This window comes from Sus scrofa, chromosome 8 (genome assembly GCF_054392235.1).
Source record: "Sus scrofa isolate SSC_HxYL_T2T_F1_AM1 chromosome 8, Sscrofa_HxYL_maternal_Yorkshire_Landrace_v2.0, whole genome shotgun sequence".
Classification (NCBI taxonomy): domain Eukaryota; kingdom Metazoa; phylum Chordata; class Mammalia; order Artiodactyla; family Suidae; genus Sus; species Sus scrofa.
Genome location: NC_139390.1, coordinates 2,041,749 through 2,066,353, shown reverse-complemented (window position 1 = coordinate 2,066,353; position 24,605 = coordinate 2,041,749). Strand labels below are relative to the sequence as shown.

Genomic DNA, 24,605 nt, shown 5'->3' with positions numbered 1-24,605 from the left:
GGATGGTGGGTGGATGAAGAATAGGTGGGTGGATGGATGAGTAGGTGGGTGGGTGGTGGGTGGGTGGATGAGGAGGTGGGTGGGTGGGTGGATGGTGGGTGGATGGATGACGAGGTGGGTGGGTGGGTGGATGATGGATGGATGGATGGATGGTGGGTGGACAGTGGATGGACGGTGGATGGACAGGAGATAGGTGGATGCACGGGTGGGTAAGTGGAGAGATGGATGAGAGAAGGTATATAACATGCAAAAGGCAACTACAAAGTCTGGTCTGGAAGAAAATACAGCCTAAAGAACTTTAGAAATTCTTCATGCTCTGTGTGAGAAAGGAGAGAATGCAGAGAGGAAGAAACAAATTGAGGACAAAATCAATACTATTGGAAAATGAATAAAGAGTAAAAAAGAGGCAAGATGATCTGAAAAATCAAATTAATGACAGAGAAAATAAACTTTTACAACCAAACGACCTTTGGGTATAACCGACTGACTTCCTCAAAGAAGCAGAAGGGAACCCCGGGGGCTCCAGAAACCTCCCTGGTGAGCGAAGATGAAGCCGAGGGTCTGAACTGCTTCGTGGTGGCCACGAGGTCAGGGTTTCTTCTGAGGATCTGCAAACCTATCTGATCCAAAATACACCAGAAACTTTTTTTGTTGTTTTTTGGTTTTTTTTGCTTTTAAGGGCTGCACCCGTAGCACATGGAGGTTCCCAGGCTAGGGGTTGAATCAGCACCGCAGCTGTGGGCGTACACCACAGCCACAGCAACATGGGATCCGAGCCGCATCTGTGACCTACACCACAGCTCATGGCAACGCGGGATCCTTAACCCAGGGAGCGAGGCCAGGGATCGAACCAGTAACCTCATGGTTCCCAGTCGGATTCGTTTCCACTGCACCACAATGGGAGCTCCTATGAGGAAGTCTTACAATTCAATGACGAAAACCCAAATAACCAGATTAGAAAATGGGCAAAAGACTGGAATTGAATGTATACCTTTCTACAGAAGACGCAGAAGCGGCCAACAGGTACAAGGAAAGACGCTCATGGGAAACGCACGCCAGAGCCACAGTGGGGCTCACCCCACACCCGACGGCCGACAGCTCGTCCGCTGTCAGAGACAAGAGCGAAGCGCCGGCAAGGATGTGGAGAAAGGGGACCCTCCCACCCTGCGGGGCAGGGGGGTGAATGGGTACAGCCCCCGGGGAGGACAGGGGGGCTGTTCCTGGAAACGTTGAAAATAGAAATACCACAGGATCCAGCAATCCCTTGCCTGGGGGTTTACCCGTAGGACAGAAAATCCGCATCGTAAAAGACGCCTGCATCGCCGCGGTCCCGGCGGCGTTATTCACAACAGGCAGGATGTGGACACAGCGCGGGTGTCTGTCGCTGGACGCACAGATGAGGGAAAGATGGAGCAGAGAGTCCGCACACATCCAGGGACATAAAAGAGAAGGAACTCCTGCCTTTGCGACCCCGGGAGGAACCCGGGGGACATCGCACTAAAGGAAACAAGCCGGACCCAGCAAGACGGGTGCCACGGGATCGCACGTCTACGCAGAGCCTAAAAGGATCCAAACTGTAGACGCACAGAGTAAGATGGTGCTGCCCGGGGCCGAGGGAGGGACACGGGGGGCTGCTGTCAAGGGCGAAAGTCTCCGTCGTCGGATGGGCAAGCACATCTCAGGAGGCCCCAGGTAGAGCTCGGCTGATTAACAGGAACATGCCCTTGACACTGGCTAAGTCGGGGGGCGGGAGGGGGGTCCCTCGGGTTCCCAGCACCCACAGCAGGCCCCTCTGCGAGGTGACAGACGTGGTAACGGGCGTGACGGAGGGATGACTCCACAGGGCACGTCGATAGCAAACATCACATCCTGTGCCTTAGACGCACACCACTGAACCTCGGCAAAGCTGGAAAACTGAAACGAAAGAACCTTTAAGGAAAAAAAAAACAAGACAGCCACGTGCAGGAAGGGGTTACCGATCACAGAGTGAGTCGGAACAACACACGTGGGTGGGCACCGAGCAAGCCGTAGGACGCTGCCCTCGTCTCTAACTCCAGCCGGGGAATTACAGGCCATGACCTTCCAGCGGCATTGCCGGCAACCCTAACCTGCTGGCACAGCCTCTCTGCTACCCGTCACCGGGGCTCAGCAGCAGGGGAGAGCCTCCAGCAGGCCGGCCCATTTCTGAGCTTGGGGCGCCCAGGGGCTGGGGCTGGCTGACCCCAGGCCTCGGGGGTTAGGGCTCCTCAGCTGCCCGCTCACAAGGAGCCCCACCCCTCGCCGTCCTGCCACGTCTAACCTGCGGGCCCTCCTGCCACCCTGTCACTTGATGTCGGCTGTAGTCCCCTGGAAAGTGCTGACGGAGCAGAGCAGGGAAGAGGAGGTGAAAGTCAAAGGCTGTCTCCATGGGGAAGACAGACTAGAATTAAAGATTTAGGTTCATAGATGCAAACTATGCCACTTGGAGTGGACAGACCGTGAGGCCTGCGGTACAGCACAGGGAACGATACCCAACCTCCTGGGACAGACCAGGCCAGAAAACAAGAGCGTTTAAAAAATGGATATACACGTACGACTGAGTCACTCTGCTGTATAGCAGAAATTGGCACATTGTTAATCAGCTATAGCTTTTATTTACTTTTATTTTTTATTTTTATTTTTTTATCACTCAATGAATTTATTACATCTATAGTAATCAACTATAATTTTTACAAAAGAATGCATGTCTTCTATCTCAGATATTATTTCCAATTTCAAAAGGTCCCACTTTCTGTTAAAACAATAATCAAAAATATTAGAAATGACTGCTGATTAGTTTATGCCATGGAGGTTACAATCGACCTCAAAAATATTTGTCTTTGTTAATCAGAAGTAATAAACGGCAGCTTCCGGAGGAAGACCAAAGAACTGCGCCCAAGTGCCCGCGTGAGCTGGTGGCTCAGGGGCCTGGGGCCCGGGAGGCGGAAGGAGCGCCCACAGGCCCGGCCCCACCCTGTGACTCAAGCAGGTACCTCTGTTGTCGGAGGTGAAGAACGGGATTCCAACCAGCTTGCTGGCTTGTCTTTTGAGAGGGTTTGAGAAGAGGGAAAACTCTGGAAGCCACTGTCCCCATGCAGGTCAGACCCCAGGCCCTGGCTGCTGCCTGCAAATGCACATTCACTCAGCAGACACTTGCGGCGCCACGGCTGTGCTGGGCGCCTGGGACGACCCTGAAGCCACTGCGTGGAGGTCCCTGTCTGGAGCGTGGGTGGAGGGAGCAGCCAAAACCAGCGACACAGATAAACAATGAAAATGACAGGACCTGTCCGCGGTGCCGTTAGGAAGTGAAGCCTGGGCCACCACCCTAGCCCGCGCAGGCTGGTCAGGGCGGCTCCCGGGGCGGGGGGGCTGCTCCAGGCTGGCAATGGCACCCTAGACGGCACCGTGCAAGGCCACCCGAGACTCTGTGTGTCCGAGGGGCAGCGGGAGTCCAGGGAGGAAGCCTGGCAGCCGTGGGGGAGCAAACCGCGGGGGCAGGCGATCAGGCGGAGGAAGTGGGAGGCGGCTGCAGCCTGGTGGGCAGGGCGGGGTGCTGGCAGCGACACAGAGCCCAGGGAGGTCAAGGGGGGACCCGCATGCTCGGCGGAGGGGCGAGGCTGGACAGGTCAGGCTGCAGGTCTGTGACGCAGCAGGGCGGACGTGTCCAGCCCCCAGAGCCACAGCCCCATCCCCACGCTCGTGACCGACGTGGGCCTGTGATGCGAAAAGCTCCCCCACACCCCAACTTTCCAAGCTTCCCGTGTCCAGGGATGCAGGGACCATCTGCCCTCCAGGATGTGGGGGCCGGGTGGGAGCGGGAATCCTGGCAGAGCCACTTGGTACAAAGTCAAAAAAGAAAGAAAGAAAATACGAGAAGACGGAGTTCCCATCGTGGCGCAGTGGTTAACGAATCCGACTAGGAACCATGAGGTTGTGGGTTCGCTCCCTGGCCTTGCTCAGTGGGTTAAGGATCCGGTGTTGCTGTGAGCTGTGGTGTGGGTCACAGACGTGGCTCTGATCCCGTGTTGCTGTGGCTGTGCTGTAGGCTGGCGGCTGGAGCTCCGATTCAACCCCTAGCCTGGGAACCTCCTTATGCCACAGGAGCGGCCCAAGAAATGGCAAAAAAAGACAAAAAGAAAAAAAAAGAAAATACGAGAAGACACTTATGACACGAAAGCTGCACTGTGCCAGAGCCAGTTTCAGAGGGCTGCGGGCTCGCTCCCCTCCACGCAGGAAGTCTGCTCCAGGCTGGGGGCGGTCCGTGTGAAGACGCAGTTGAATCATCTGCCACAAGGCAGATGGGTCCAGTTTTGAGCCCCTCGCCAGTGCCAGAATGTTCTTCCTGGTCTTGCGGCAGACCCTGCCCCCTGGACTCACTTCGAGTTCCGGTTTGACCTCAGAGACTGACCCCTAACCCCTGCTTCTCGGGGTGCTCTCTGCCACGGGCCCCTCTCCCCGAGAAAGTGAGAAGGCGCGCTTTGGGTTGGTAAACGTGGCGAAATATCACGTCCACCTTCCCTCAAATAAAGCCACGCAACGAGCTCTAAGGTGAGAGCCTGTGCGCCACGACGGCACGTGTGAAACGAGCACGGCGACGTCTGGGTGTACGTGAGCTCACCGACAAGGCGAACCCCACACAAAGTAGCTCCCCGTGAGTGGTTATCAGTCACCAGGACCAGGCTGGACGCCGAGGCGGAGGCCCCCGCTTGGGCAAAGCCTGCGGCCCAAGGCTGGTGCCTGAGGCCTGGCCTGGACCGCAGGACGCACCGCCCCTCGGGCCTGAACCTCCCGCTCAGCGCGCGGTGCGGGTGACGGGGGGACCGGATCCTCTCAACCAGCCCCGCGCACTGTTGGGGGCGGCGACCCCAGGGAGCAGGCGTCGGGACGGCGCGTCCGGGGCTGGAACTGGGGCTCTCGGGAGATGGGGGGCTGGGGGACCTCAAGCAGGCAGACCTCAAGGTCTGAGTCCCAACCTCTTAGCTGGGCATCCCTGTGCCCTCTTTCTGCCGGGTGTTTTACCTGTAAAGACGGCAGAATATAATAATGCAGCCTCCTGGAGCTGACATGCAAGTCAAAGGAAATAACTTTTTCTTCTTCTAATCACAAAAAAATTGAGGATGGAAAAATAATAAAAGCAAAAAACTCAATAGAACACATACATCTGGCGCAGCCCCTGAAATCCAGGGTGCGCCCCTGAAATAGTGACCTGTCCCCTCCCCGCCCCGCTGAGAGGGACCCACAGGGAGAGCCGCCCGGCCGAGGGGCACCAGGTCTAAAGTGGGTGGGGAGCCCCCCCAGGCTGGGGGACCACTTCCTCAGAGGGGACTCAGGGCTGTGAGCCAGGGGCTCCCCACGCTTGGGAAGTTTAGCTTTTTAAAACCTGTCAATGGACTCTGCGTAATAAAACTCCCCGGGGCTCCTACTGCTGACGGCAGAAACCTTTAGAGATGACTAAAGCTCAGTATTTATGATTAAATGGAGCATACGCAGCTTCTCGGGCGGTATAGCCTGTGAGAAGTGCGCGCCTTCAGGCCGACAGGGGCAGAGCAGCGAGGTCAGTGCCAACAGAGCGCTGTCCTCACCCGCTTTTATCCCGGGTCTGGTTACAGCTCTTATTTCCTTTCATGAAGCAAGTTTTCCCCGTTCCTAACTTAAGACGGATGAAATGACATGATTATCACTGTGCAGAAGCGAGGAGACAGAATTCCTTTTATTAAAAAATAAATCCCCGAATGCAAACTTCAGGACCCGTTCGCTCTCAGCTTCAGAGACCAGCCCCTTCTCCCATTTCCCACGGCCGGGCTGTGACCCTAACTGGCAGCGAGTGACAAGCACACCCTCCAGGTCGGCAGGGCTCTGGGCCCACCCCCTCCCAAAAGACAAGGCTCTGGGCCTGCCCGTCCGCCTCCCCCATATTGGGCTCCGGACTTTAAACCCCCTCCCAACAGACGGGGCTCTAGGCCCTACTCCCTGCACCCCCACAGACCGGGCTCTGAGGCCTACCCCCCAGTACACACACACACACACACAGAGAGACACACAGCTCTGGGCCCTAACCCTCCCCTACAGGAATGTAGGGCTCTGGGCCCTCCCCACCCCGTGTACCAGGCCCGCCCCCTTTCTATTTTCTGCTTTTTAGGGCCGCACTCGCGGCACATGGAGGTTCCCAGGCTAGGAGTCCAATCGGAGCTACAGCCGCCGGCCTGCGCCAGAGCCACAGCAACGCGGGATCCGAGCCGCGTCTGCGACCTACACCACAGCTCATGGCAACGCCGGGTCCTTAACCCACTGAGCAAGGCCAGGGACCGAACCCGAAACCTCATGGTTCCTAGTCGGGTTGTTTCCACTGCGCCACGACGGGAACTCCCCCAGACCCCTTTCTAATGCCCGTAACTGCAATCGGCAGGTGTGGGACCATAAAAAGTGTCAAGAAAGCTACACCTGGTTTCTCTGTCACTCACATAAAGAGGGCACAGCGCTGGCAGAATGTGGAGCCCACAGGCAGCATATAAACGAAGAGAAAGCATGGATGCATTGTGACAAATTTTAAAATTCAACTCTCAAGACACACAACAGGTTAATTAAAAACACATGGAAAAGAAACAAAACGAAACCTGTGAGCAAAAAAGCTTTGATGATTATTATAAGAAATGAGGAACATTCGAAAGAAACTCCAAATCGCTTTGGTGTGTTTATAAAACAATCACTGAACTACAGTGATAAGGTCACATCAGAGAACCATCTTAGTGAAATACGACATCCGGCCACCTCCTCTCCGGGTCAGTCCCTTCCACGAACCCCCACGAGCAGAATCGTTGGGAAACAGAGAGGAAGCTTTCCATCCCTTCACCCCACAGCTCTCCAGTCACCTACTCAACTTTGCCCCAGAAGGGAAGGAAATTCAGCAACGGAGACGTCTCGCTCGAATTTCCAGAATTGCACAAATTCAGCCAGAGCTTTGAGATCTCCAGCTGCTGGTTCAAAAGCCGGTTCTACCACCGGGCCGGCAGGTTCTAACTTGCCAGCGCAGGTCACGCTGAGCGTGTCCTTGCCACACACTGCTCCCCAAACACATGTCCCAGCCACCGGAAGCCCCCACGCTGGCTGCGACCAGGCCCCCCGGGATGCGGGGAGAGCATGGTTGATGAGTGAGTCAACAGCAAACGCATTCCCACAATTAGAAAACTTCATTAAAAATAATAAAAATATACATCAGAAATTGTGACTTACCACCATCAGACACAGTTGCAGACTGAAAGAAAAGAGAGAGAGACATGAGTTAATGACGCCGCATGACAGGTCAGGAGCCAGCACGTCCACGGGAGGGACAAGGCCAGAGACCCTGGGCGTCCCGTTCCCGGAGCTGGTGTCCCAGAGCCCCGACGCCCAGGCAGGAGTCCCCGGCTTCCTGGGCGAGCCCCGCCCCCGCCCTCGCCCCGTCTCCACTGGGAGAGAACAAATCCCAGCACGTCTGACACCGCAGCCTTAGCAACAAGCTCAGTGAGGACAGCTCTACCCATCCGGGAGGCCAGCACCCCGCCCACAGCCGGCCGGGCGGGCGCTGCACCCAGGACCCAGGCCCGCCCGAGGTGAAGCCGCCCAGTGGTGGTGGTGGTGGCAGAGGGGGGCGGGCCAGCTGGGAGCAGGCAGGTGGGGGGTCCAAGGAGCATCTGGAAGAGGCTGCAGAGAGGAGGTGCTGCTCAGGGGCCCCGAGGACAAGAACAAACAAGCCGAGCCGGATGGGATGGGCTGGGGCGGCAGGGGCGGCAGGGAGGAGCCGGTGATCAGAGTCAAATGCCGCTGGGACAGCGGGGCAGGACCCGGGGCCACGCATGCTGGTCAGACACTCCGAGGGGGGCCGCCTGGGACTGGAGGGAGAGGACTGGGGAGGAGCCGGGCAGGGGCCCAGACACCAGGCAGACTTGGCAGCAGAAGGGGAGTGGGTTCAGTGCAGGGGCCACTCGTTGGGGTGTCCTGGTCACAGCACAGGCACAGCCTGAGGGGAGCGCCAGGTGGGGCCCCAAGGCAGCGAGGCGGGGCACATGGCACTGGGGGGGCAAGCTGCCCTCGTGTCTTTACCAGTGAGGAAGCCTCCCAGGACCCCAGGGCATGAGGGTCAGAGGTTCCCGGGGTCAGCTGGCTTCCAGTAAAGCCCCTCCACCCTGGGACAGTGGTCTGAAATCTGAAAAGAGCCACCGTGTCACTTGCACCCCCTGCTACTGTTTGGCCTCCCCACTGCCAGCGCCAGGACCCGCGGGCCTCGCCTCCCAGCCTGTATGAGGACAGGGACGCTCATTCTGAGCGGACTCGGTCTCAGCCGCTCACTGGTGGGACTTACACCACAAGACGAGGGAGCCCCCACCCCTGCCCGGCAGGGGGAGGAAGCAGCTTCCAGGTGGCTTGAGAACAGGGCTCGTCTCGGCTTCAACCCATCACGAGATCTGTGTCAGGAAAACTCTGGAACTGCGTCCTGGCACCTCTCACATTTTCTCAATAGTAAAAGACACGTCACTGTGGCTCCAGCTTTGAAGCTTTCTTTCTCTCTTTTTGTTTCTTTTTTTGCTTTTTAGAGCTGCACCCACAGCATATGGAGGTTCCCAGGCTAGGGGTCCAATCCGAGCTGTAGCTGCCGGCCTGCACCACAGCCACCGCAATTAGGGATCCGAGCCGCGTCTGCGACCCACACCACAGCTCACGGCAACGCTGGAGCCTTAACCCACGGAGCGAGGCCAGGGATCCAACGCGAGTCCTCACGGATACTAGTTGGGTTCGTGAACCACTGAGCGTGGCGGGAATTCCCTCCAGCTCTTAAGCGTTCCTCTTGCCAGACAGGTGGGCAAAGGGCAGACCCCAGGGAGCCAACGCTCAGTGACCAGCCCTCAGGAGCCAAGGGTCTGGTTTTCATGAGGGAGGTGCGGGTGGTCTCCTTCTCGGAGCTGACGCTTCACCGGAAAGGTGCCCTTCTTCCTACGCTCACAACCACTGCCTATGACCGTGCGATGGAGCACACAGCAGCAAAGGCGAGTTACTCCCCTGAGATTAGGAGAGTGAATCTGAGAGCTCCCTGGTGGCTCAGTGGCTGAAGGATCCAGCTCAGGTTGCTGCTGTGACACGGGTTTGATTCCTGGCCTGAGAACTTGCACTTGCTACAGGCGCAGCCAAAAAAAACCAGAAAATCTGCAAGGCCATACAGAAAATCAGAAATACTGTCCATAATAACTTCTGAAAAATAAGTCATAAAAGGCAAAATCCATCAATAGGAAGGACATGGTTCACTTTATGCTACAATCATGATTCAAACTGAAGGCTGAGGAGTTCCCGCTGCGGCTCAGCCGAAACAAACCCGACTAGTATCCATGAGGATGCGGGTTTGATCCCTGGCCTCACTCAGTGGGTTAAGGATTTGGTGTTGTTTCAAGCTGCACCATAGGTCGCAGATGTAGCTTGGGTCTCGAGTTGCTGTGGCTGTGGTGTAGACCAGCAGCTACAGCTCCAATTTGACCCCTAGCCTGGGAAACTCCATGTGCCATAGGTATGGCCCTAAACAAACAAAATCCTAAAGGCTGAAGCTTTAGCAGAGCGAACAAAATGCAGTAAAAAAATCTCCACACACGTCCCCCAAGTGAGCTGAAACTCGAGATCTAGGGGAGTGGAATGTCCCCAAAGCCAAAAGAAGGTGGCGGCTGAGAGCAGGGCTGGGCTCGGCGCGTCTGCAGGGGCTCGGCTGGGGGCGAACAGAACCAGGTAAGGACTACAAAAGTGCTTTTAGAACAGTTTTAGGTTCACAGAGAAACTGTGAAGTGAGTAGAGAAACAAACATACTTTTTAATACTCTGCTGCTTCAAAAGAAGTGAGAGGAGCTGTTCCCGTCGTGGCACAGTGAAAACGAATCCGACTAGGAACCAGGAGGCTGCAGGTTCCATCTCTGGCCTCCCTCAGTGGGTTAGGGACCCAGCGAGCAGTGGAGTAGGTCGCAGAGCTGCTACGCAGATTGTACCCAGCCCCAGGCCAGTCCTCCAGGGACTCCTCCGGGACGCCCACCAGGAAGAGGCATCCCGGGTTCCAGCCGCGGGTGTCCGGCAGCTTCCAGGAGGACTCGGAGTCTCCAAGTCGCAGCCTCAGGCCATGTTCTTCCCCCCCTTCCCCGGCCTGCGCAGCTGCGCCAAGAGCACTGTCCAAGCCCAAGACACTAAAGAAAGTTCTAGGCATCTGTGGAGCCCCAGACCGGCAGCCCCTGCAGGCTGCGGGTTCTCCCAGGGGCCAGGAAGGACACAGAGGTCAGAACACCCCCACCCACCCAAGGCCCTAAGTTCTGCACAGAGACCCTTGATGAAAGGCAAGCTCACGCTGGGACGGCTCCGAACATAAATCCACGTGGAAGGACCACCAGGAGCCAGATGGTCGGCCCTTCCCCGTGGCCCCCCACCGCCACCCCGCTTCACAAATGGCTTCCCTGGCAAGTGTTTCTCTCCCAACCTTCACCAAGGTGAAGCTCTGTGGAGACATGCTTTATTTTATTTTATTTCATTTTTTGCTTTTTTTTAGGGCCGCACCCTTGGTATACGGAGGTTCCCGGGCTAGGGGTCAAATCAACGCTACAGCTGCCGGCCTGCACCACAGCCCCAGCACCGCCCGATCCGAGCCATGTCTGCGACCTACACCACGGCTCATGACAAGGCCAGATCCTTAACCCACTGAGCGAGGCCAGGGATTGAACCTTTGTCCTCATGGACGCCAGCCAGATTTGTTTCCGCTGCGCCACGACGGGAACTCTCGAGACTGCCCCTCCAAGCTCACAGACTTCGGGAGAAGAACTCCCGAGCAGATCACTCCATTTAAAATAAAGGCAGCGGAGTCGTCATCAGCCTGACTCTCCCGTTCACCACCCACCATTCCCTCTCCTTAAAAGTACACGCCTGGGAGCTGGGCCGTCGCAGGAGCCGATATCTGGTATCCGGACGCCTGGTCAGTCCGAGCCCCCGGCCCTTTGGAGAAGGGGCTTCATTCTAAGAGGAGGGGGCACCTGGCAGGTGCCGTCACAGGAGAGGGGAGGGGGAGGTGGCCATGGGCGGAAAGCGGAGGCCTTGGGCTTCCCCCGGGGCCAGCGCTTGGCGTGGGGGCGGATGAGGAGGTGCCACCCAGCGACCTGCCGACAGCAGCGCCAGGGGGAAGGCAGGCAACCCCCACATCACTTCCACTTGCCTTGGGCTGACATGTCCAGTTCTGACCAGTTTGAAGCCTGGTTTGTGTTTTTCCGAGCGCATCCTGGCTGACTGGGGAAGCTCTCCAAACGGGACCAGTTCTGAATCGCCCACAGCCTCTTCCTCAAGAACCCCCCCCCCCAAGGAAAGGAAGACCACTGCAGCCCCGAGAGACTCAAAGCAGGCACTCCACTCCCAAACTGCCCGGCATCCTCGGAAGCGTTTCTATGAATTCAATCTTCACACTTTCCATTTTGGTTCTGATACGCAGTATCATTTGTATTAGTGACGTGATTTCCTTGGCCTGTCCTTGCTGAGTTCGTCCGCACTTCCTGTGTCGACGTGCTGTACTTACAAAAGGTGCAGCTGCAAAAGACACGCTGCCGTGAAAAGATCCCGAAAGGGAGCATTTTTCTGTGCTTACGATGTAAACAGCAACTCTAGCAAACAGCTCTAAAAACTCCTACAATACGTCTCCAAGACTGGAGTTTACACTAATGTGAATGCATTTGTTTTAAAGAAACTTACGAAGCATCTTAGATCAGTAATTTCAGTTCAAACAATCTCCGCTCCTCGGGTCAGCCTCTTAGACCCGATAATTCAGTGGAAACTGATTTGGACTTATTTCCAGCAGGAAATTTGTCTGGACCACACACATGCATGGATATTTTATTCTGAATGGGCACTTTGAAAGTTTTTGATGCTTCCTGTGAAGAGGGCTACCTGGTTCTGATTCATCAAGGCCAATCCTGTTAGCAACATCGGATAACGGCAGATATTACAACATGGCATTTCTTAATTACCCTGATACATTGTAATATACAGTTATATAAATTTTCAGTTTGGGATTTTGAGCCACTGACAAAATTGCCTACCTCAAATATAAGAAATATTTTAAATAAATACATTAAGTAATTTTAAAATAATTTAAAAAAATTTTAAGGGAGCTCCCTGGTAGCCTAGTGGGTTAAGGATCCAGCATTGTTGCTGCTGTAGCTCAGATTCAGCCCCTGGCCTGGGAACGTCCTCAAGCCACTGGCACAGCCAAAAACAGGTTTTTTTTAATTAAAAGAAATATTAAATAACTATCTCTGGCTCTTAAATAAGAAACAAAAGGCCTGCAACTTGCCCAAAGACATCAAATGTTTGGAAAAAAGAGAAAAAATTTAATACTCCTAAGGATGAAAAACAATCCAATTTGCATCATCTAGTTTATATTTATCTGACCTTTTAAAACCTTGATCATCTAAGTTTTATGGCGACTCCTCGCTGAGTGGAGCAGAGGAGAGAACAGGTCAAGTGGGGCTGCGAAGACCCCAAGGGGCGTGGGGGGGCACTCTTCTGGCCCCGCCCACACGCCAGCCTGCCCTCCGCCAGCAGGCTCAGGTCTTCACCCCGACCACGACCCCGAAGGGGTCCAGTTAGGGGACACGGGACAACCCCCCCCCCCCAGGACTCCCGGTTAGGGGACACAGGAGTGACCTCCCACAGCCCTGCAGCCTGAGCTTTAAAAGGGGCAGTGCCCACGATCCATCCCACCCAGGGCCACGGCCTTGCACACACAGCTGCACGACCTCTTTCCAGCAGTTTCAGACACGACGGGACCCAGAGCTCATGTGCTGGCAGGTTCCAGCTCAAACCGTGATGTTCACAGCACCGCGGGTGGGTCCGGGGCTGCCCAACAACCAAGGCGGCTGGGCACAGGGAGGGCACAGGGAGGGCTGGGGCCCTGCGTGGGGGGCAGGGGCAAGCGAGGGCCTCAGTCAGACCCAGCAGAGGGCCGGGTGCAGAGTGGCTTCTCCCTTCAGTTCGTGTGTGCGTGCGCGTGTGTGCATGTGTGTGCGTGTGCGTGTGTGTGTGTGCGCATGCGCTTGCACAACCCCAAGGAACTCTTCCATCTCCAATAAAATCAGATGAGATGGAAAACCCAAAGAATTTAACAGCTACGTTTCACCCAATTCATTACAAAAGCTTCCCCGAGTCCGAGGTAACACGGCCGAGGTGGCGCAGGCTCCACACGGGGCCAGGGGTTCAAGGGAGATGCCTGACTTCACACACGCGCCCCCTGACCCTCCTGCCGGAGGGAAGACTGGAGCCCTCCCCACGGGCGGCCCTGGTTGAGAAATACAGGGTCTGACCACGCAGACCAGGCCAGGCGCGATGTCTCAGGGGTGCAGGGTGACCGTCACAACAGCGTCCCCACGGGCCAGTCCAGGGAGGTTTTGGGCGGAAGCAGCGCCAAGTACAGGAGCCCCTCTGGGTAAAGAGCCCACTGGCTTGTGTGCTGCAGACCGGAGCCCAAGGCCCCGCTCTCAGCCCGCGTGGCAGCCCAACCCCAGGAAGCGTTTTCTCGTAAAGGCCGAGATGGAGCCGCTGCTTCCACACCTCTGCCCGCAGAGGTGAGCCCCGAGCGGGAGCCTGTGCCCGGGCAGGTGCAAAATTGCTGGAATGGCTGCCACGTGCCGAGGAAACACTGGCTGAGCACCCACTTGGGCCGGCCTCCTCCAGAAGCAGGGTGGCCGCCACAAACCTGCACTCATGTCAGGGGCTAGAGCTCAATCCAGAAACATCGAGCCTGCCGGCCGGGGGGCAAATACCACCAGAGCGTGTGGCACCGAGGACCTGACTCGGTGTTCCCTCGGCCGCCTGCCGCTGGAGACAGAGCCCCAGGCTCCAGGCAGGGGGGCCGGTGGGCGGGGAGGGGGCTGAGGAAGCTTAAAGTCAGGCAGACCTGGCGGGTCTCGGGTCTCGGAGGGTGGGGGCCAGGGGCCTGCTGACTGCAGGGCTCCGGGGTTGGGACCAGGTGGGAGCAGGTGAGGACAAAACCCCTGGGTCGGAGGGCAGGCTGGGCAGGGCAGCCTCCATGTGGCAGGGGGCGTTGGGGCGCACAGACCCCAACACTGCAGGAGAGGGGCCCAGCTGCCACATAGGGATGGGATGGAGGGGGATGGGGTGGAGGGGGATGGAGGGAGATGGAGGGGGCAGGGGGGAGTGGAGAGGGGTGAAGGGGGTGAAGGAGGTGGAGAGGGATGGAGGCGGTGGAGGGAGGTGGAGGGGGCAGGGGGGAGTGGAGACGGGTGAGGGGGGTGAAGGGGGTGGAGAGGGATGGAGGGGGGTGGTGGGGAATGGAGAGGGGTGTGGTGGAGGGGGATGGAGGGAGATGGAGGGGGCAGGGGGGAGTGGAGGGGGGTGAAGGGGGTGAAGGGGGTGGAGAGGAATGGTGGGGAGTGGAGGGGGATGGAGGGATGGAGAGGGGTGAGGGGGGTGAAGGGGGTGGAGGGGGATGGAGGGGGATGAGGTGGAGAGGATGAAGGGGGTTGAAGGGGGTGGAGGGGAGTGGAGGGGGCCGGGGGGAGAAGAGCTCACCCCCAGGACGCAGGAGAAAGGAGCCGCGTGCAGCCGCGTGGGAGGAAGAGTGACGCAGGCAGAGCCCAGGTCAAGGTGAGAGTCTCTTTAAGGAAAAACCGGAAGGTGTGAAAATAGAAACCTGAGGACAGCGTCCCTCGAGTCCACCAGGAGGCCTTCTTCCAAGACAGATAACAGGCTCAGGGAGTGAGAAAGAATCCGTGCGGCCCACACACCAAGCTGGTAAACACAGCCGTCCGGCCAGGCCGACGCTTTCGGCTGGAAGAGGCCAGGGCAGAGGTGCGCCCGCACGAGGGGCTGCCCGCCGGCTCCGATCAGGGCCCCCCGGGGCAGCGGGAGCAGGAGAGGCCCACGTGGGGGAGAGGTGGGTGAGCACGAGACAGCTCGCCCGGCCTCAAAAGGGAAGCCCAGTCAAATGTGAAAGGCCCTCATCCTGGAGAGACGGCGGAGGGCCGGGCGCCCGGACGCAGCAGCCCCCGACGCGCGAGCTCAGCTCCCCTCCCGCCCGCCCCCGGCACCACGAGGGGGTCCTGGTGTGCCTTCCCCACTGCCCCACGCAGGGAGGGAGGGAAGCATCTTCCTGTCTGTGCTCTGCCTCCTGTCTTTCTTCCCTGGGACCTGCAGTGGGGTTGGGGGCGCCATCCCCCCCGCGGCGCCTGCAGCCTTGACCGCCCCCGCAGCCGCCCCCGGTCCTAACACCTCTCCGCTCAGCAACACCCAGAGAAGAGGATTTAGCACCTTCTTACGGTGCAAGCTTTCCTTCCCCATCCCACGAAGAGCCCAGCGCCAGAAGGGAAAAGCCCCTTGGCATCAGCAGCTCTTTCCTGGCACCCTTGCCGCCCGGAGCCCGGCCTGGGCAGAGAGGCCCACAGACCCTCACAGCCCACTCACGACCCACACGAAGACTGCCTGAGAGCCAGGCCCCGCCACCTGCCACCCTGGGGGTCTGTAGTCACGCCCAGGACACACAGGAGGGCCTGACGTGGTCCAGCCCAGGGAGAGCCGGGTCAGACACCGCAGGGCGCCAGGCAGGGGTCCACACAGAAAGCCTTCTCTTCCTGTGACAGCTGCCCTGGTCTCCTGGGTCCCCGGTCCCCCTCTCGCCAGCATCTCGGGCTGAACTGCTCCTCGTGAAGGGGTGGAAACACAGCAGGAGGGGGTGTTGCTGGGGCACAGGGGCCCATAAAGTTCAAAGTCACTTGTGCTGGATCTTGTTTTTAAGTGACAGGTTCACGCGGGCGGGACAGGCGGGGGTTCCTTGGCCCCCTCTGTGCTCCGTGACAGGTTCACGCGGGCGGGACAGGCGGGGGTTCCTTGGCCCCCTCTGTGCTCCGTGACAGGTTCACGCGGGTGGGACAGGCGGGGGTTCCTTGGCCCCCTCTGTGCTCCGTAGCGGTTACAGGACGTGGCCCAGCGAAGGCTGCAGAGCCTTCTCTCCCGTGAAAGGAGGCGCCCACAGCAGGCTTCCCCAGCGCATCCGCACTGCGGGCCGGGGCGGGCTCGCCCTGGGCCCTTCCTCTCTGCCCTGGAGGCCTCAGCACACTCTGCCCCCTTTCCCACCTGTCAGACTGCAGGACTGCACCTGCCTGCTGCCCCCGGCTTAAACCATGGCCACACCGACCAGACCTTGTGAACACTTATTTGCTGGGTTGAGCGTCTGAGAAATTTCAAAAGGAATCCAAATTATATAGGCAAGTACAAAGGCAGATTTCTAGTGATCTTTTTTCATTCACTCAAAGAACAAAATTTTCTAAACCTTACCTTTATATGCTATGGCAACAGAAATGCTGCCTACACACAGGTACAAATGACTAATGGTGACCCGGTCCACGGGCACAACAGACCCGAAGTTCCCTTTTCCAGCAGCACACGAGGTAGAATCTACAGGAACAGTGACCGCTCCTGCCCGGCGACGGCCAGAGGCAGGCACGCAGCAAGCACGCTCGTAAACATCAAAGCCAGTCCCCACCCTCTCAAGGCAGCCTTGCTAGTTACAAGGGGTTTTCAAAATACATGCTAAATATTTTTAAAACCCATCAAAATCTGCCCTTGCTGCTGCAGCCTAATTCTTGACCTGTCTAGCAGACTCATTTCTCCTTTCCAGTTAAAAGGAATGACGCTGTCATTTTTCTAAACCCAACATCCAAACCAGTCACTTCGGAGTAAGGAGTTTCTCCTGCCCCTCCCTCTGGAAGATTCTCCTTCGATATCAGGAGAGCACATCAAGATGAAACACCTCGCAGAAAAGAATGAATTTAAATCGGTACCCAGCAATTAGTGACAATCTTCTATAAATAATCTTCCTTTATTTTTGCCTTGACATCCACACAGCACAGCCACGGGAGGAACATAAAAATTATTATTACTATTACTATTATTATTTAGGCAAGAAATAGATTTATTTAGATAGGACGCTTGGGAGAGGTGCAAGCAGCCAGGCAAGGAGGCTCTGCCCTGAGAATCGGGGGGGCTACAGTTTTATGATCCAAGGGGAGTGCAGAAATTATTCTTTTTATTTCATCTCAAACCTCTTTAAAAAGGTTTAAAGGTTTAAAATTATAGTAAGTTCAACCTTAGAAGCGCAGACACGGATCAATCACTAAATATGATTGCCAGTAGTTCCCTATGTGTGTATATGAAGCACCGACCCGTGACATTTAAAAATGCGAGACAGATGTAACCGAATCACTTGGCTCCACACCTGAGACTAACACAGCCTCGTAAACCAACTCTGCTTCAACTTTAAAAAGAGAAGAAGTTAGACATAGAACAGTAATTTAAAGAGTATGTTCGGCTTTAATGCAATTATCCAGTGGAAATTGAGTATCTCGACAAAATTAATTCACTTATCTTCACAGTCTGTTACAATTACCACGCAGGGACCAGAAAAGCATCGCTGTTTTCTGTACGGCTGACTGGAACGCAGGCAGTGTCCCCCGAGAGGCTGGCCCGGACCCAGCACAGCCGGCCCCCCACCCGGCCAGGCTCTGGGTGGTGGGCTGTGGTTGCAGAACCGGGCTTTGACCTCCCCAAACTCACTCCGGGCTCCACGATGGAAACACAAGAAAGACATCTTCAGAGTTTACACTTACGAGCTACTAAACAGGCAGAAAAAAAGCAGTAGCCCAGAAGCCGGGTAGCCTTACAATAATTCTAAGAGTTACATGGCGTGAACTTACCTGCTGACTGTTTAAAATCTGAGTCTCCTCTGGCAGCGCTTTCTCCAGATTCATCTTAAGTCAGGAAAACTTGCGACACACACAGGCGCGCAGACCTAACACACACGGCGGAGCCCGCCGCACGCCTGCGCCCGCCAGAAAGTTTAAAGACCCTGCGGCTGGGCTTCCAGTCCGCTCCCCTCGTAACCCATGGCAACAGGACACTGCAGGAAGCGGCGCTCTGCCAGGGATTCAGACTCTATCTCGATTGTCTCATACAAAGAAAAAAAAGCCGTTTACACAAATCTCGCTGTGAGATCATTTTTAAAGTATTTCCTCTACGGAATCAGAAGAACCAAACTGGAGCTGAGAGGGGCGGTTTCTCAGCACGGCAGCTGCAGAGGATGTGCTGCGCGGCCGCGCTGCAGTTCCAAGCCTTAATTACAGCGGCTGACGGGTCTATTATAAGCCTCCGTGCGCACGCGTGTGCCGCCGGCCCTCGGAATCGGCCCTGTTCCTAAAACCCGTCTCGGGCACCCACCTCTGTTCCACCATCTGCTCTGCCTGCCTTCCAACACCCGACCCAACCTGCACGGGAGGGAGCCGCGCAGGTCCCGGTTTTAAAAAGGAAGCAGGAATGTGGAGGAAACTGCTTCCAGAAGTTAGGCATGACGGCTAAGCTAAACTACCTGGCTTTGGGGAGGTCTGGGGTACACTGCTCCCCCCAAGGGCCTTTGCCGCCAAGATGTCTCAGCAGCAGGTGCCAGGGGCTCCTCGGAAGGGCTCCAGGAACCCCTCGTTCCAGTGTGTTGGACGGACTGGGCCTCAGGAAGCACCCTGCCCACGGCTGCAGGCACCGTGCCCGGGGCCAGCTCGAGGGATGACAGCCCTGGTGTGGGGTCAGGCTGCCAGCCAGAAGGCAACAAGCCCGCCCCCCCTCTGCCTTCCATGGGAGAAACGCGCCCTCAGCCAGCATCGGCGTCCAGGGAACGGAATCTGCGACACGGCCACGGGCTGTGTTTACTGCAAAAACACACCACACTGCCCAGGGGGGACATTCACAGACGAGGGGGCCCCGGTTCAGCTTCCTGGGACAGCTGCCCTCAGGAGACCCGCACACAATGACCGCGTGGAGGCAGGGACAGCGAAGGAGCAGAGGCCACCACAGCCACCCTCGCGGCTGCCGCCACCACGACCACTGAGCCTGGCTCTGGGGGCTGGGATGGACCTTCCAGGAGGAGGAGACGGTGGCCTGGGCCTGGCCGGGGGGAGGATGGGAGGCTGCCCCTCCCTGGAAGGGAGGCTCCAGGACACAAGAAGCCACTCCTTCCAGCTCCTGGGGTCCCATGGTGCCCACCTGGTCTGGGCAGGGGAGGCGTGCTCAGAGCCTGTCCTTGGGCCTCGCCTTGACGGGGAGTAGGGGGCGCCCTTACAAAAGGACCTCTGGCAGAGGGACGTCACCTTCACCCCCTCCCCCAGCAGCCTTGAGGCTGGGAGGTACGTGCCGGAGGCCTGCAGGGCAGGGACAGGCCCGGCCAGGCCTGCGGGCGGACACGCTGGACACAAGGACCTCACTGTCCTCCCCAAGCTCACACTCCCCTGCCCAGCCTCACCTTGTGCGTGCACACACACACACACACACACACACACACACACACACGTCTGGAAAGATAACCAGGGGGTTTTCACCGTGGTCAGCTGAGCCATGACTGGGACCCTGGCCGTTCTCACGGGCTCCCGCGGGGCCTGTACTGACTGACAGGGTTTGGCAGTGGCCTCCTCGCCAGAGCACAGAGCAGCATCCTAGCCCCAAAAGCCCACCCTGGGAACGACCCCCAGGGATCAGGCACAGAAAGGGACTGCAGGACGGGCCAGGCCCACAGACCAGCAGAGAACCTCCTGCTGGGACCTGGGAGAACCAGCGCCCAGGAGCTAAGCCGCCCAGGCCACCACTTAGGTGCCACTCTTGCCTTTATTTTGAGCGTTTCAGATAGAAATACCCGTGTCCCTGCAGAAGCAGCATAATTTCACCTTGCGTGCGTGTGTTATGCATTTAGCCCAAAAAGCAGCCCGGGCCCATCAGGATCCACGTGTGGCTGTCGCCTCTGGGTTCTTCTGTCTCTTTGGGGTTTGCTGTCTCCTCTTTGGCTGCCAGTCTGCCCACAGGGCAAGCAGAGGGTGGGGCAGGAATCCGACCACGACCCCTGTGCTGGCCGGCGCCCTAGGCTGCCAGGGCCGGGCTGCCTCCTGGGGGAGGAGAGGTTCCCACAGCTCCCGGAAGCCAGTGACCAGGACACTCTGAGCACCGGCCACGCCCACCATCGCCCTCCTCACTGGCTGGGGACCAGGCCCAGCGCTGCCCCAACAAACGTGGCAAGTGCTCATTTGGGCGGGAGAAGGAAAGGCTGGCGGCGGCCTGGGGTGTGGCGCTGCCAGGAGGCCAAGGGAGCGCCAGCTGGGGCCGAGCCCCCCTCAGTCTCCAGCCTCAGGCCCCCCCTTTCCCTGGGCTGATGTCAGCGACGCTACTGGCAACCCTGGCAAGAAAGCAGGGTCTGGAAAGCCGGGGGTTCTCAGGGCACACGGGGGCCAGTCCCGGGGCTGGAGGGAGCTTAGATGCTACGTCTCTTGGCGGGCACCTGCCCAGGAGTCTGTCCTGAGCCGGGAATGGGGAGGAGAGCCCTGTGGGTTCAGGGGATGTGGGTCCAGCCAGAAGGGCAGAGGAGAGGGAGGCGGAGGGTGTACCAGCGGGAACAGGGGAGCCGGGCAGGGCGGCCACCCGTGGGAGCTGTATCCCAGGGCTGGGGACCTAACAAAGAACTCCTCCTGAGTTCTGGGTCCCCTCACAGCCATCACCTGCCTCCCAGGTGCCTCTCACGCGTCACCATCCCCCGCCCCACACCAGTCCTGGAAAGGGTGAAATTCACCTTCACACCCCTGACCCACCAAGGCTTCACGAGTCTCTGCCCCACCCTGGGCACAGCCAGCCTGGAGGGGACAGACAAGCATTTCACAAAAGGCTCAAGTCACGGAAGGGGGTGAGCAAGGACAACCTCAGAGGCCGGCTCGCGTCAGCCCCTCGCCCAGACCACCTCACGGCCCATACGGTCCCCCTAACTGCCGCCTTCCTGTCCCAGCACCCCCGTGCTCACTCTCAGCTCAGCCAACAGAGGGACTCTTTCCAAAATTGCCTCCTGCCCGGCCCGGCCCCGGACCCGCCTCCCCCCCCCCCCACGTGCAGCACGTCCTTCCCCAGAGCAAGGGCTGGGGTCAGTGCACTGCTGTCCACAGGCCCAGAATAACAGCTGGCACATAGTAGTCTCAGCAAACATTCGCTGAATGAGGAGACACCAGGGGCCCTGAGAAACCCTAGCCTATGCCCCAAGTTACCAGGATCTTAAAGAGAATTAAGATAATTTCCCATGTAAATAGTTTAAAGAGTTGACTAGCATAAGAAAGGCCAAAATAAGGAGCTCCCTGGTGGAGCAGTAGGCTAAGGACCTGGAGTTGTCACTGCAGCGGCTCAGGTAGCTGCTCTGGCAAAGACTCACTCCCTAGCCCGGTAGTATCTACATGCCACGGGCACAGCCAAAGGGAAAAAAAGAGCAAAATAAGCAAAATTTCTCAGTTAACTCCCCTAGAAATAGCAAAATATCAAACAAGAAATAGGTAAAAAGAAATGTCTTAGACGCCATCCTGGATAATGTGAATCCCGTAAACTGCCCAGCGTGTCCCAAGATGAGCCAGAGGCTGGAAGGAAGGAGCCAAATTAGACCAGTGGCCAAAGCGGGCACCTGGGGCCCTGCCAGCCTCTGCTGCGGGTGGGCAGTCTTAGAAGCAAGCCGAGCAGGTCTGGTGTAAAGCAACTCCCTCAACCTCAGCATCAGAGGACCGGCTCAAAGCCCCCGCTCACCACCCGCCCCTGTGGAGAAGCCTGGACCAGTTCCTAGAGAGGGAACTGCGTGGACCCAGCGCCCCCTGCTGTCCAAGCCAGGCACTGCCAGTGCTGCTGACCCCACCTGCGCAGGTTCTGCAGAGAGCGGCCAGCACAGGCTCTGGGCCTTGAGGAGGGAGCGCGGAGAAAGGCCTGCAACCCATCGGAGGCGGCGGCTCAGCGCCCCCCCCCCCCCCACAGCATGGGTCAGCAGCCCAGTGGAGGACGAGGCGGGCAGCTCCTGGAAGCTGGGCTCGGGGTGCTGTGCCCTGGGCACACGCGAGGCCCTCTTCCCACGGCGGGCCCCACTCCTCCTCCCCAGCCTCTCGGGTCCCTGCCTCCGTAGGGACCGGCTGCCATGGCTGTGACCCAAACACACAGAAACCAACCTGACATTTCCAGTTAGTCTCGCGCTCTGAACTCCACATCCTGCTTCAAGAGCCCTCCAATAAGGCCCCTCCCGACAAGGACCCTCCCCAGGCTCTCATCTCCCTCCTCCTGGGCCCCTCCCCACACCCCTGGCTTCCTCGGCCCACTCCCAGCCCTCACGGTCAGCACTGCCCACTGCAGCCGGTCATGGGCCAGAAGGGACACTGATGGGTGAGCAGGGGGCCAGCATGGACCCTCGTCCTGCCGGTGACCAGGGCATGAGAGGGAACAGCCACAGTGAGCAGTGCCCAGCCCCGCGGGTCACAGGCCCCTCACTCCTGGAACACCTCCCAGAGCCCCAGGTACGTACAAGGCACTGGTACCACGGCACCCGCAGAAGCGCCTCCGTTCACAGAAGCCCGTTGCCATTTGCCACTGAGTGCTCGACAATAGCGGTGGGGGGGGGACAGGGGGGATAAAGAGTGGTGGCCTATGCATCACTGCGTGCCACACAAGCCAAACATCCGACTAAAACTGCAGGGCAAATCTTGAAAACGTGACACAATGTTTTAAGAGTGGTAGGGTAAGTACGTTTGCGTAAAATTCTAATACAATGAAGGGCTGAGACGGCCAAGGGGTGGGGTGCGGGGGGAGGCACAGGTGGGGCACACAGGCCTGGGGGGCAGTGAACCGTGCCTGTGTGACCCCGCCCATCTGTCCAAACCTTTAGAGTGTGCAGCAGTGACCTCTCACGCAAACCACGAACTTACGCTAAAAGTAACGTACCCAGCACACCAGGAGTACGTGGGGATTCTCTGAACGCCCTGCTTAACTTTCCTGCAAACCTAAAACTGCCCTACGGTAACACAGTCACTTTTGAAGGGTTGTCGAGCAAAGGAAAGAGCATACAAAATGGTACTCTGAGTACCTGTGCAGTAGCATACCTGTAAAAGGTGTGAAACCCAGCAGGACCCTGCAGGGCCTTCCAGGGGACACCGCTTCAGGCCCCCGACCTCTCACCTCTTGTTTGCAGAAAAGCTTTAGCCCCCTAAGCCTTCCCTGAGTTCCAAAGAGCAAATTTAACCAGAGAAGTGAGAAAATGCAGAAACAAAAGAAAACAGTCAAGCAAGACAAAATAATAATGGTTTGGCCATAAAACAAAGCCAAGGACCTCCAGTTCCTCCTCAAGGGCTGTAGATAATATCCTGAGCCTGACTTTGAGCTGTTTTGCAGACACTGAGACCCTGAGCCGGTGGAAGAAGTTCACCGCACGCCGCCCACCTGCACGGAGACCCAAGACCCGCTGGAAGCAGAAAGTTGATGGCTGAGAATCCCGACACATCACTCTGTACCTCACCCCAGCCGATCAGAGAGCTGTGCGGGGCTGATCACGCATCCTCCTCTGAAAGCCACCGGGGAGCAGCCTCGTCTCCTGCTGGGCACCTGCAGTAAACACTGCCCTTTCCTTCGTGACTTGGTATTGGCAGCTTTTCTGTGAGTTGGGCGAATGGACCCAAGTTTGGTTCAGTAACAGGTGATAACAGGCCCCAGAGAGTTCTTGTGAGGCATCAACCAGTTCACATCCAGCGCCGGCGATGGCGTCTGGTGCGTATGACTGCAAGGGACACAGCGTGACACCATGCAGACAGAGGAGCACAGGGCGCGAAGAAGCCCTGCCCCTCCCCAAGTTCGAGGTCATGGAGGGGGAGGGGGTGGGTACACGCGGGACCCAAAGGAGGTTGAGATGCATCTGTGGGATTGATTTTCTTTCTTTCTTTTTTTTTTTTCTCTTTTGTCTTTTTAGGGCCGCACCTGCGGCCTATGGAGGTTCCCAGGCTAGGGGTCCAATCAGACCTGTAGCTGCCGGCCTCCACCACAGCCACAGCCATGCCAGATCCAAGCCGTGTCTGCGACCTACACCACAGCTCATGGCAATGCCGGATCCTTAACCCACTGAGCGAGACCAGGGATCGAACCCGCAACCTCATGGTTCCTAGTCGGATTCGTTTCCGCTGTGCCCCAATGGGAACTCTTGATTTTCATTTTTAAAAACCTGGCGAATAAACAAAGTAAAATGAAATTACCTCAAGGTCATCGAGGGAGCGGGTGACACTCAGCCTCCTGGACCTCCCAAAGGATCTCCGAGCCGGGGCGCGCTGGGACGGCGGGGCGAGGGCAAAGCCCCGCCCGAACTTTGAGCCCTAGAACGAAGAAAAAGATGTTGTCACCTTCTTGGGAGAAGGACATTCTGCCAGGGAGAGACCGGACAGAGGAGGCCTCAAGGCCGTCCAGGTCAATCTCAAGTTCCCTCCGTGTCACAACAGAAAAACGCCGTTGGGAAAGTCATCCTGGGCCCCTGAGCATGTTCTGTGTCCCTTCCACCTGTGCGTCCCAGAGCCCAGCCTCAACGCCACGTCCAAGGGCAGCAGAGGCACGTGCGCGCGGCTGGGGAAGCCCGAGTGGGCATGTCGGTGACGTGAAGGCTGGCTGTCAGCGAGCTCACACTCTCACGCGGTGGTACAGGCATCGGAGGAAATGAGAGGCCCCCAAGACATTCAACGG

At 57.7% G+C, this 24,605-nt stretch overlaps 1 protein-coding gene across 10 annotated transcripts in view; it reads right to left on the bottom strand.

Moving 5' to 3' along the window:
• Window positions 1–24,605, bottom strand: part of RGS12 (regulator of G protein signaling 12) — a 111,784-nt gene that overhangs the window by 43,465 nt on the left and 43,714 nt on the right. For 7 of the 10 annotated variants that reach the window (XR_014812057.1, XR_014812056.1, XM_084971350.1 and 4 more), the window contains exons 3-4: window positions 24,128–24,244; window positions 7,249–7,270 (exon numbers count right to left, since the gene is read on the bottom strand). Coding sequence is in view for 8 of the 10 variants with exons in the window: in XM_084971350.1 (XP_084827476.1) it covers window positions 7,249–7,270; window positions 24,128–24,244 (139 nt within the window). In the remaining 2 variants the exon portion in view is untranslated. Of the gene's footprint in view, window positions 1–7,248; window positions 7,271–7,534; window positions 7,868–17,764; window positions 18,461–24,127; window positions 24,245–24,605 lie in introns of those variants that run through there. The other 3 variants (XM_084971355.1, XM_084971354.1, XM_084971356.1) reach the window with 3 other exon arrangements.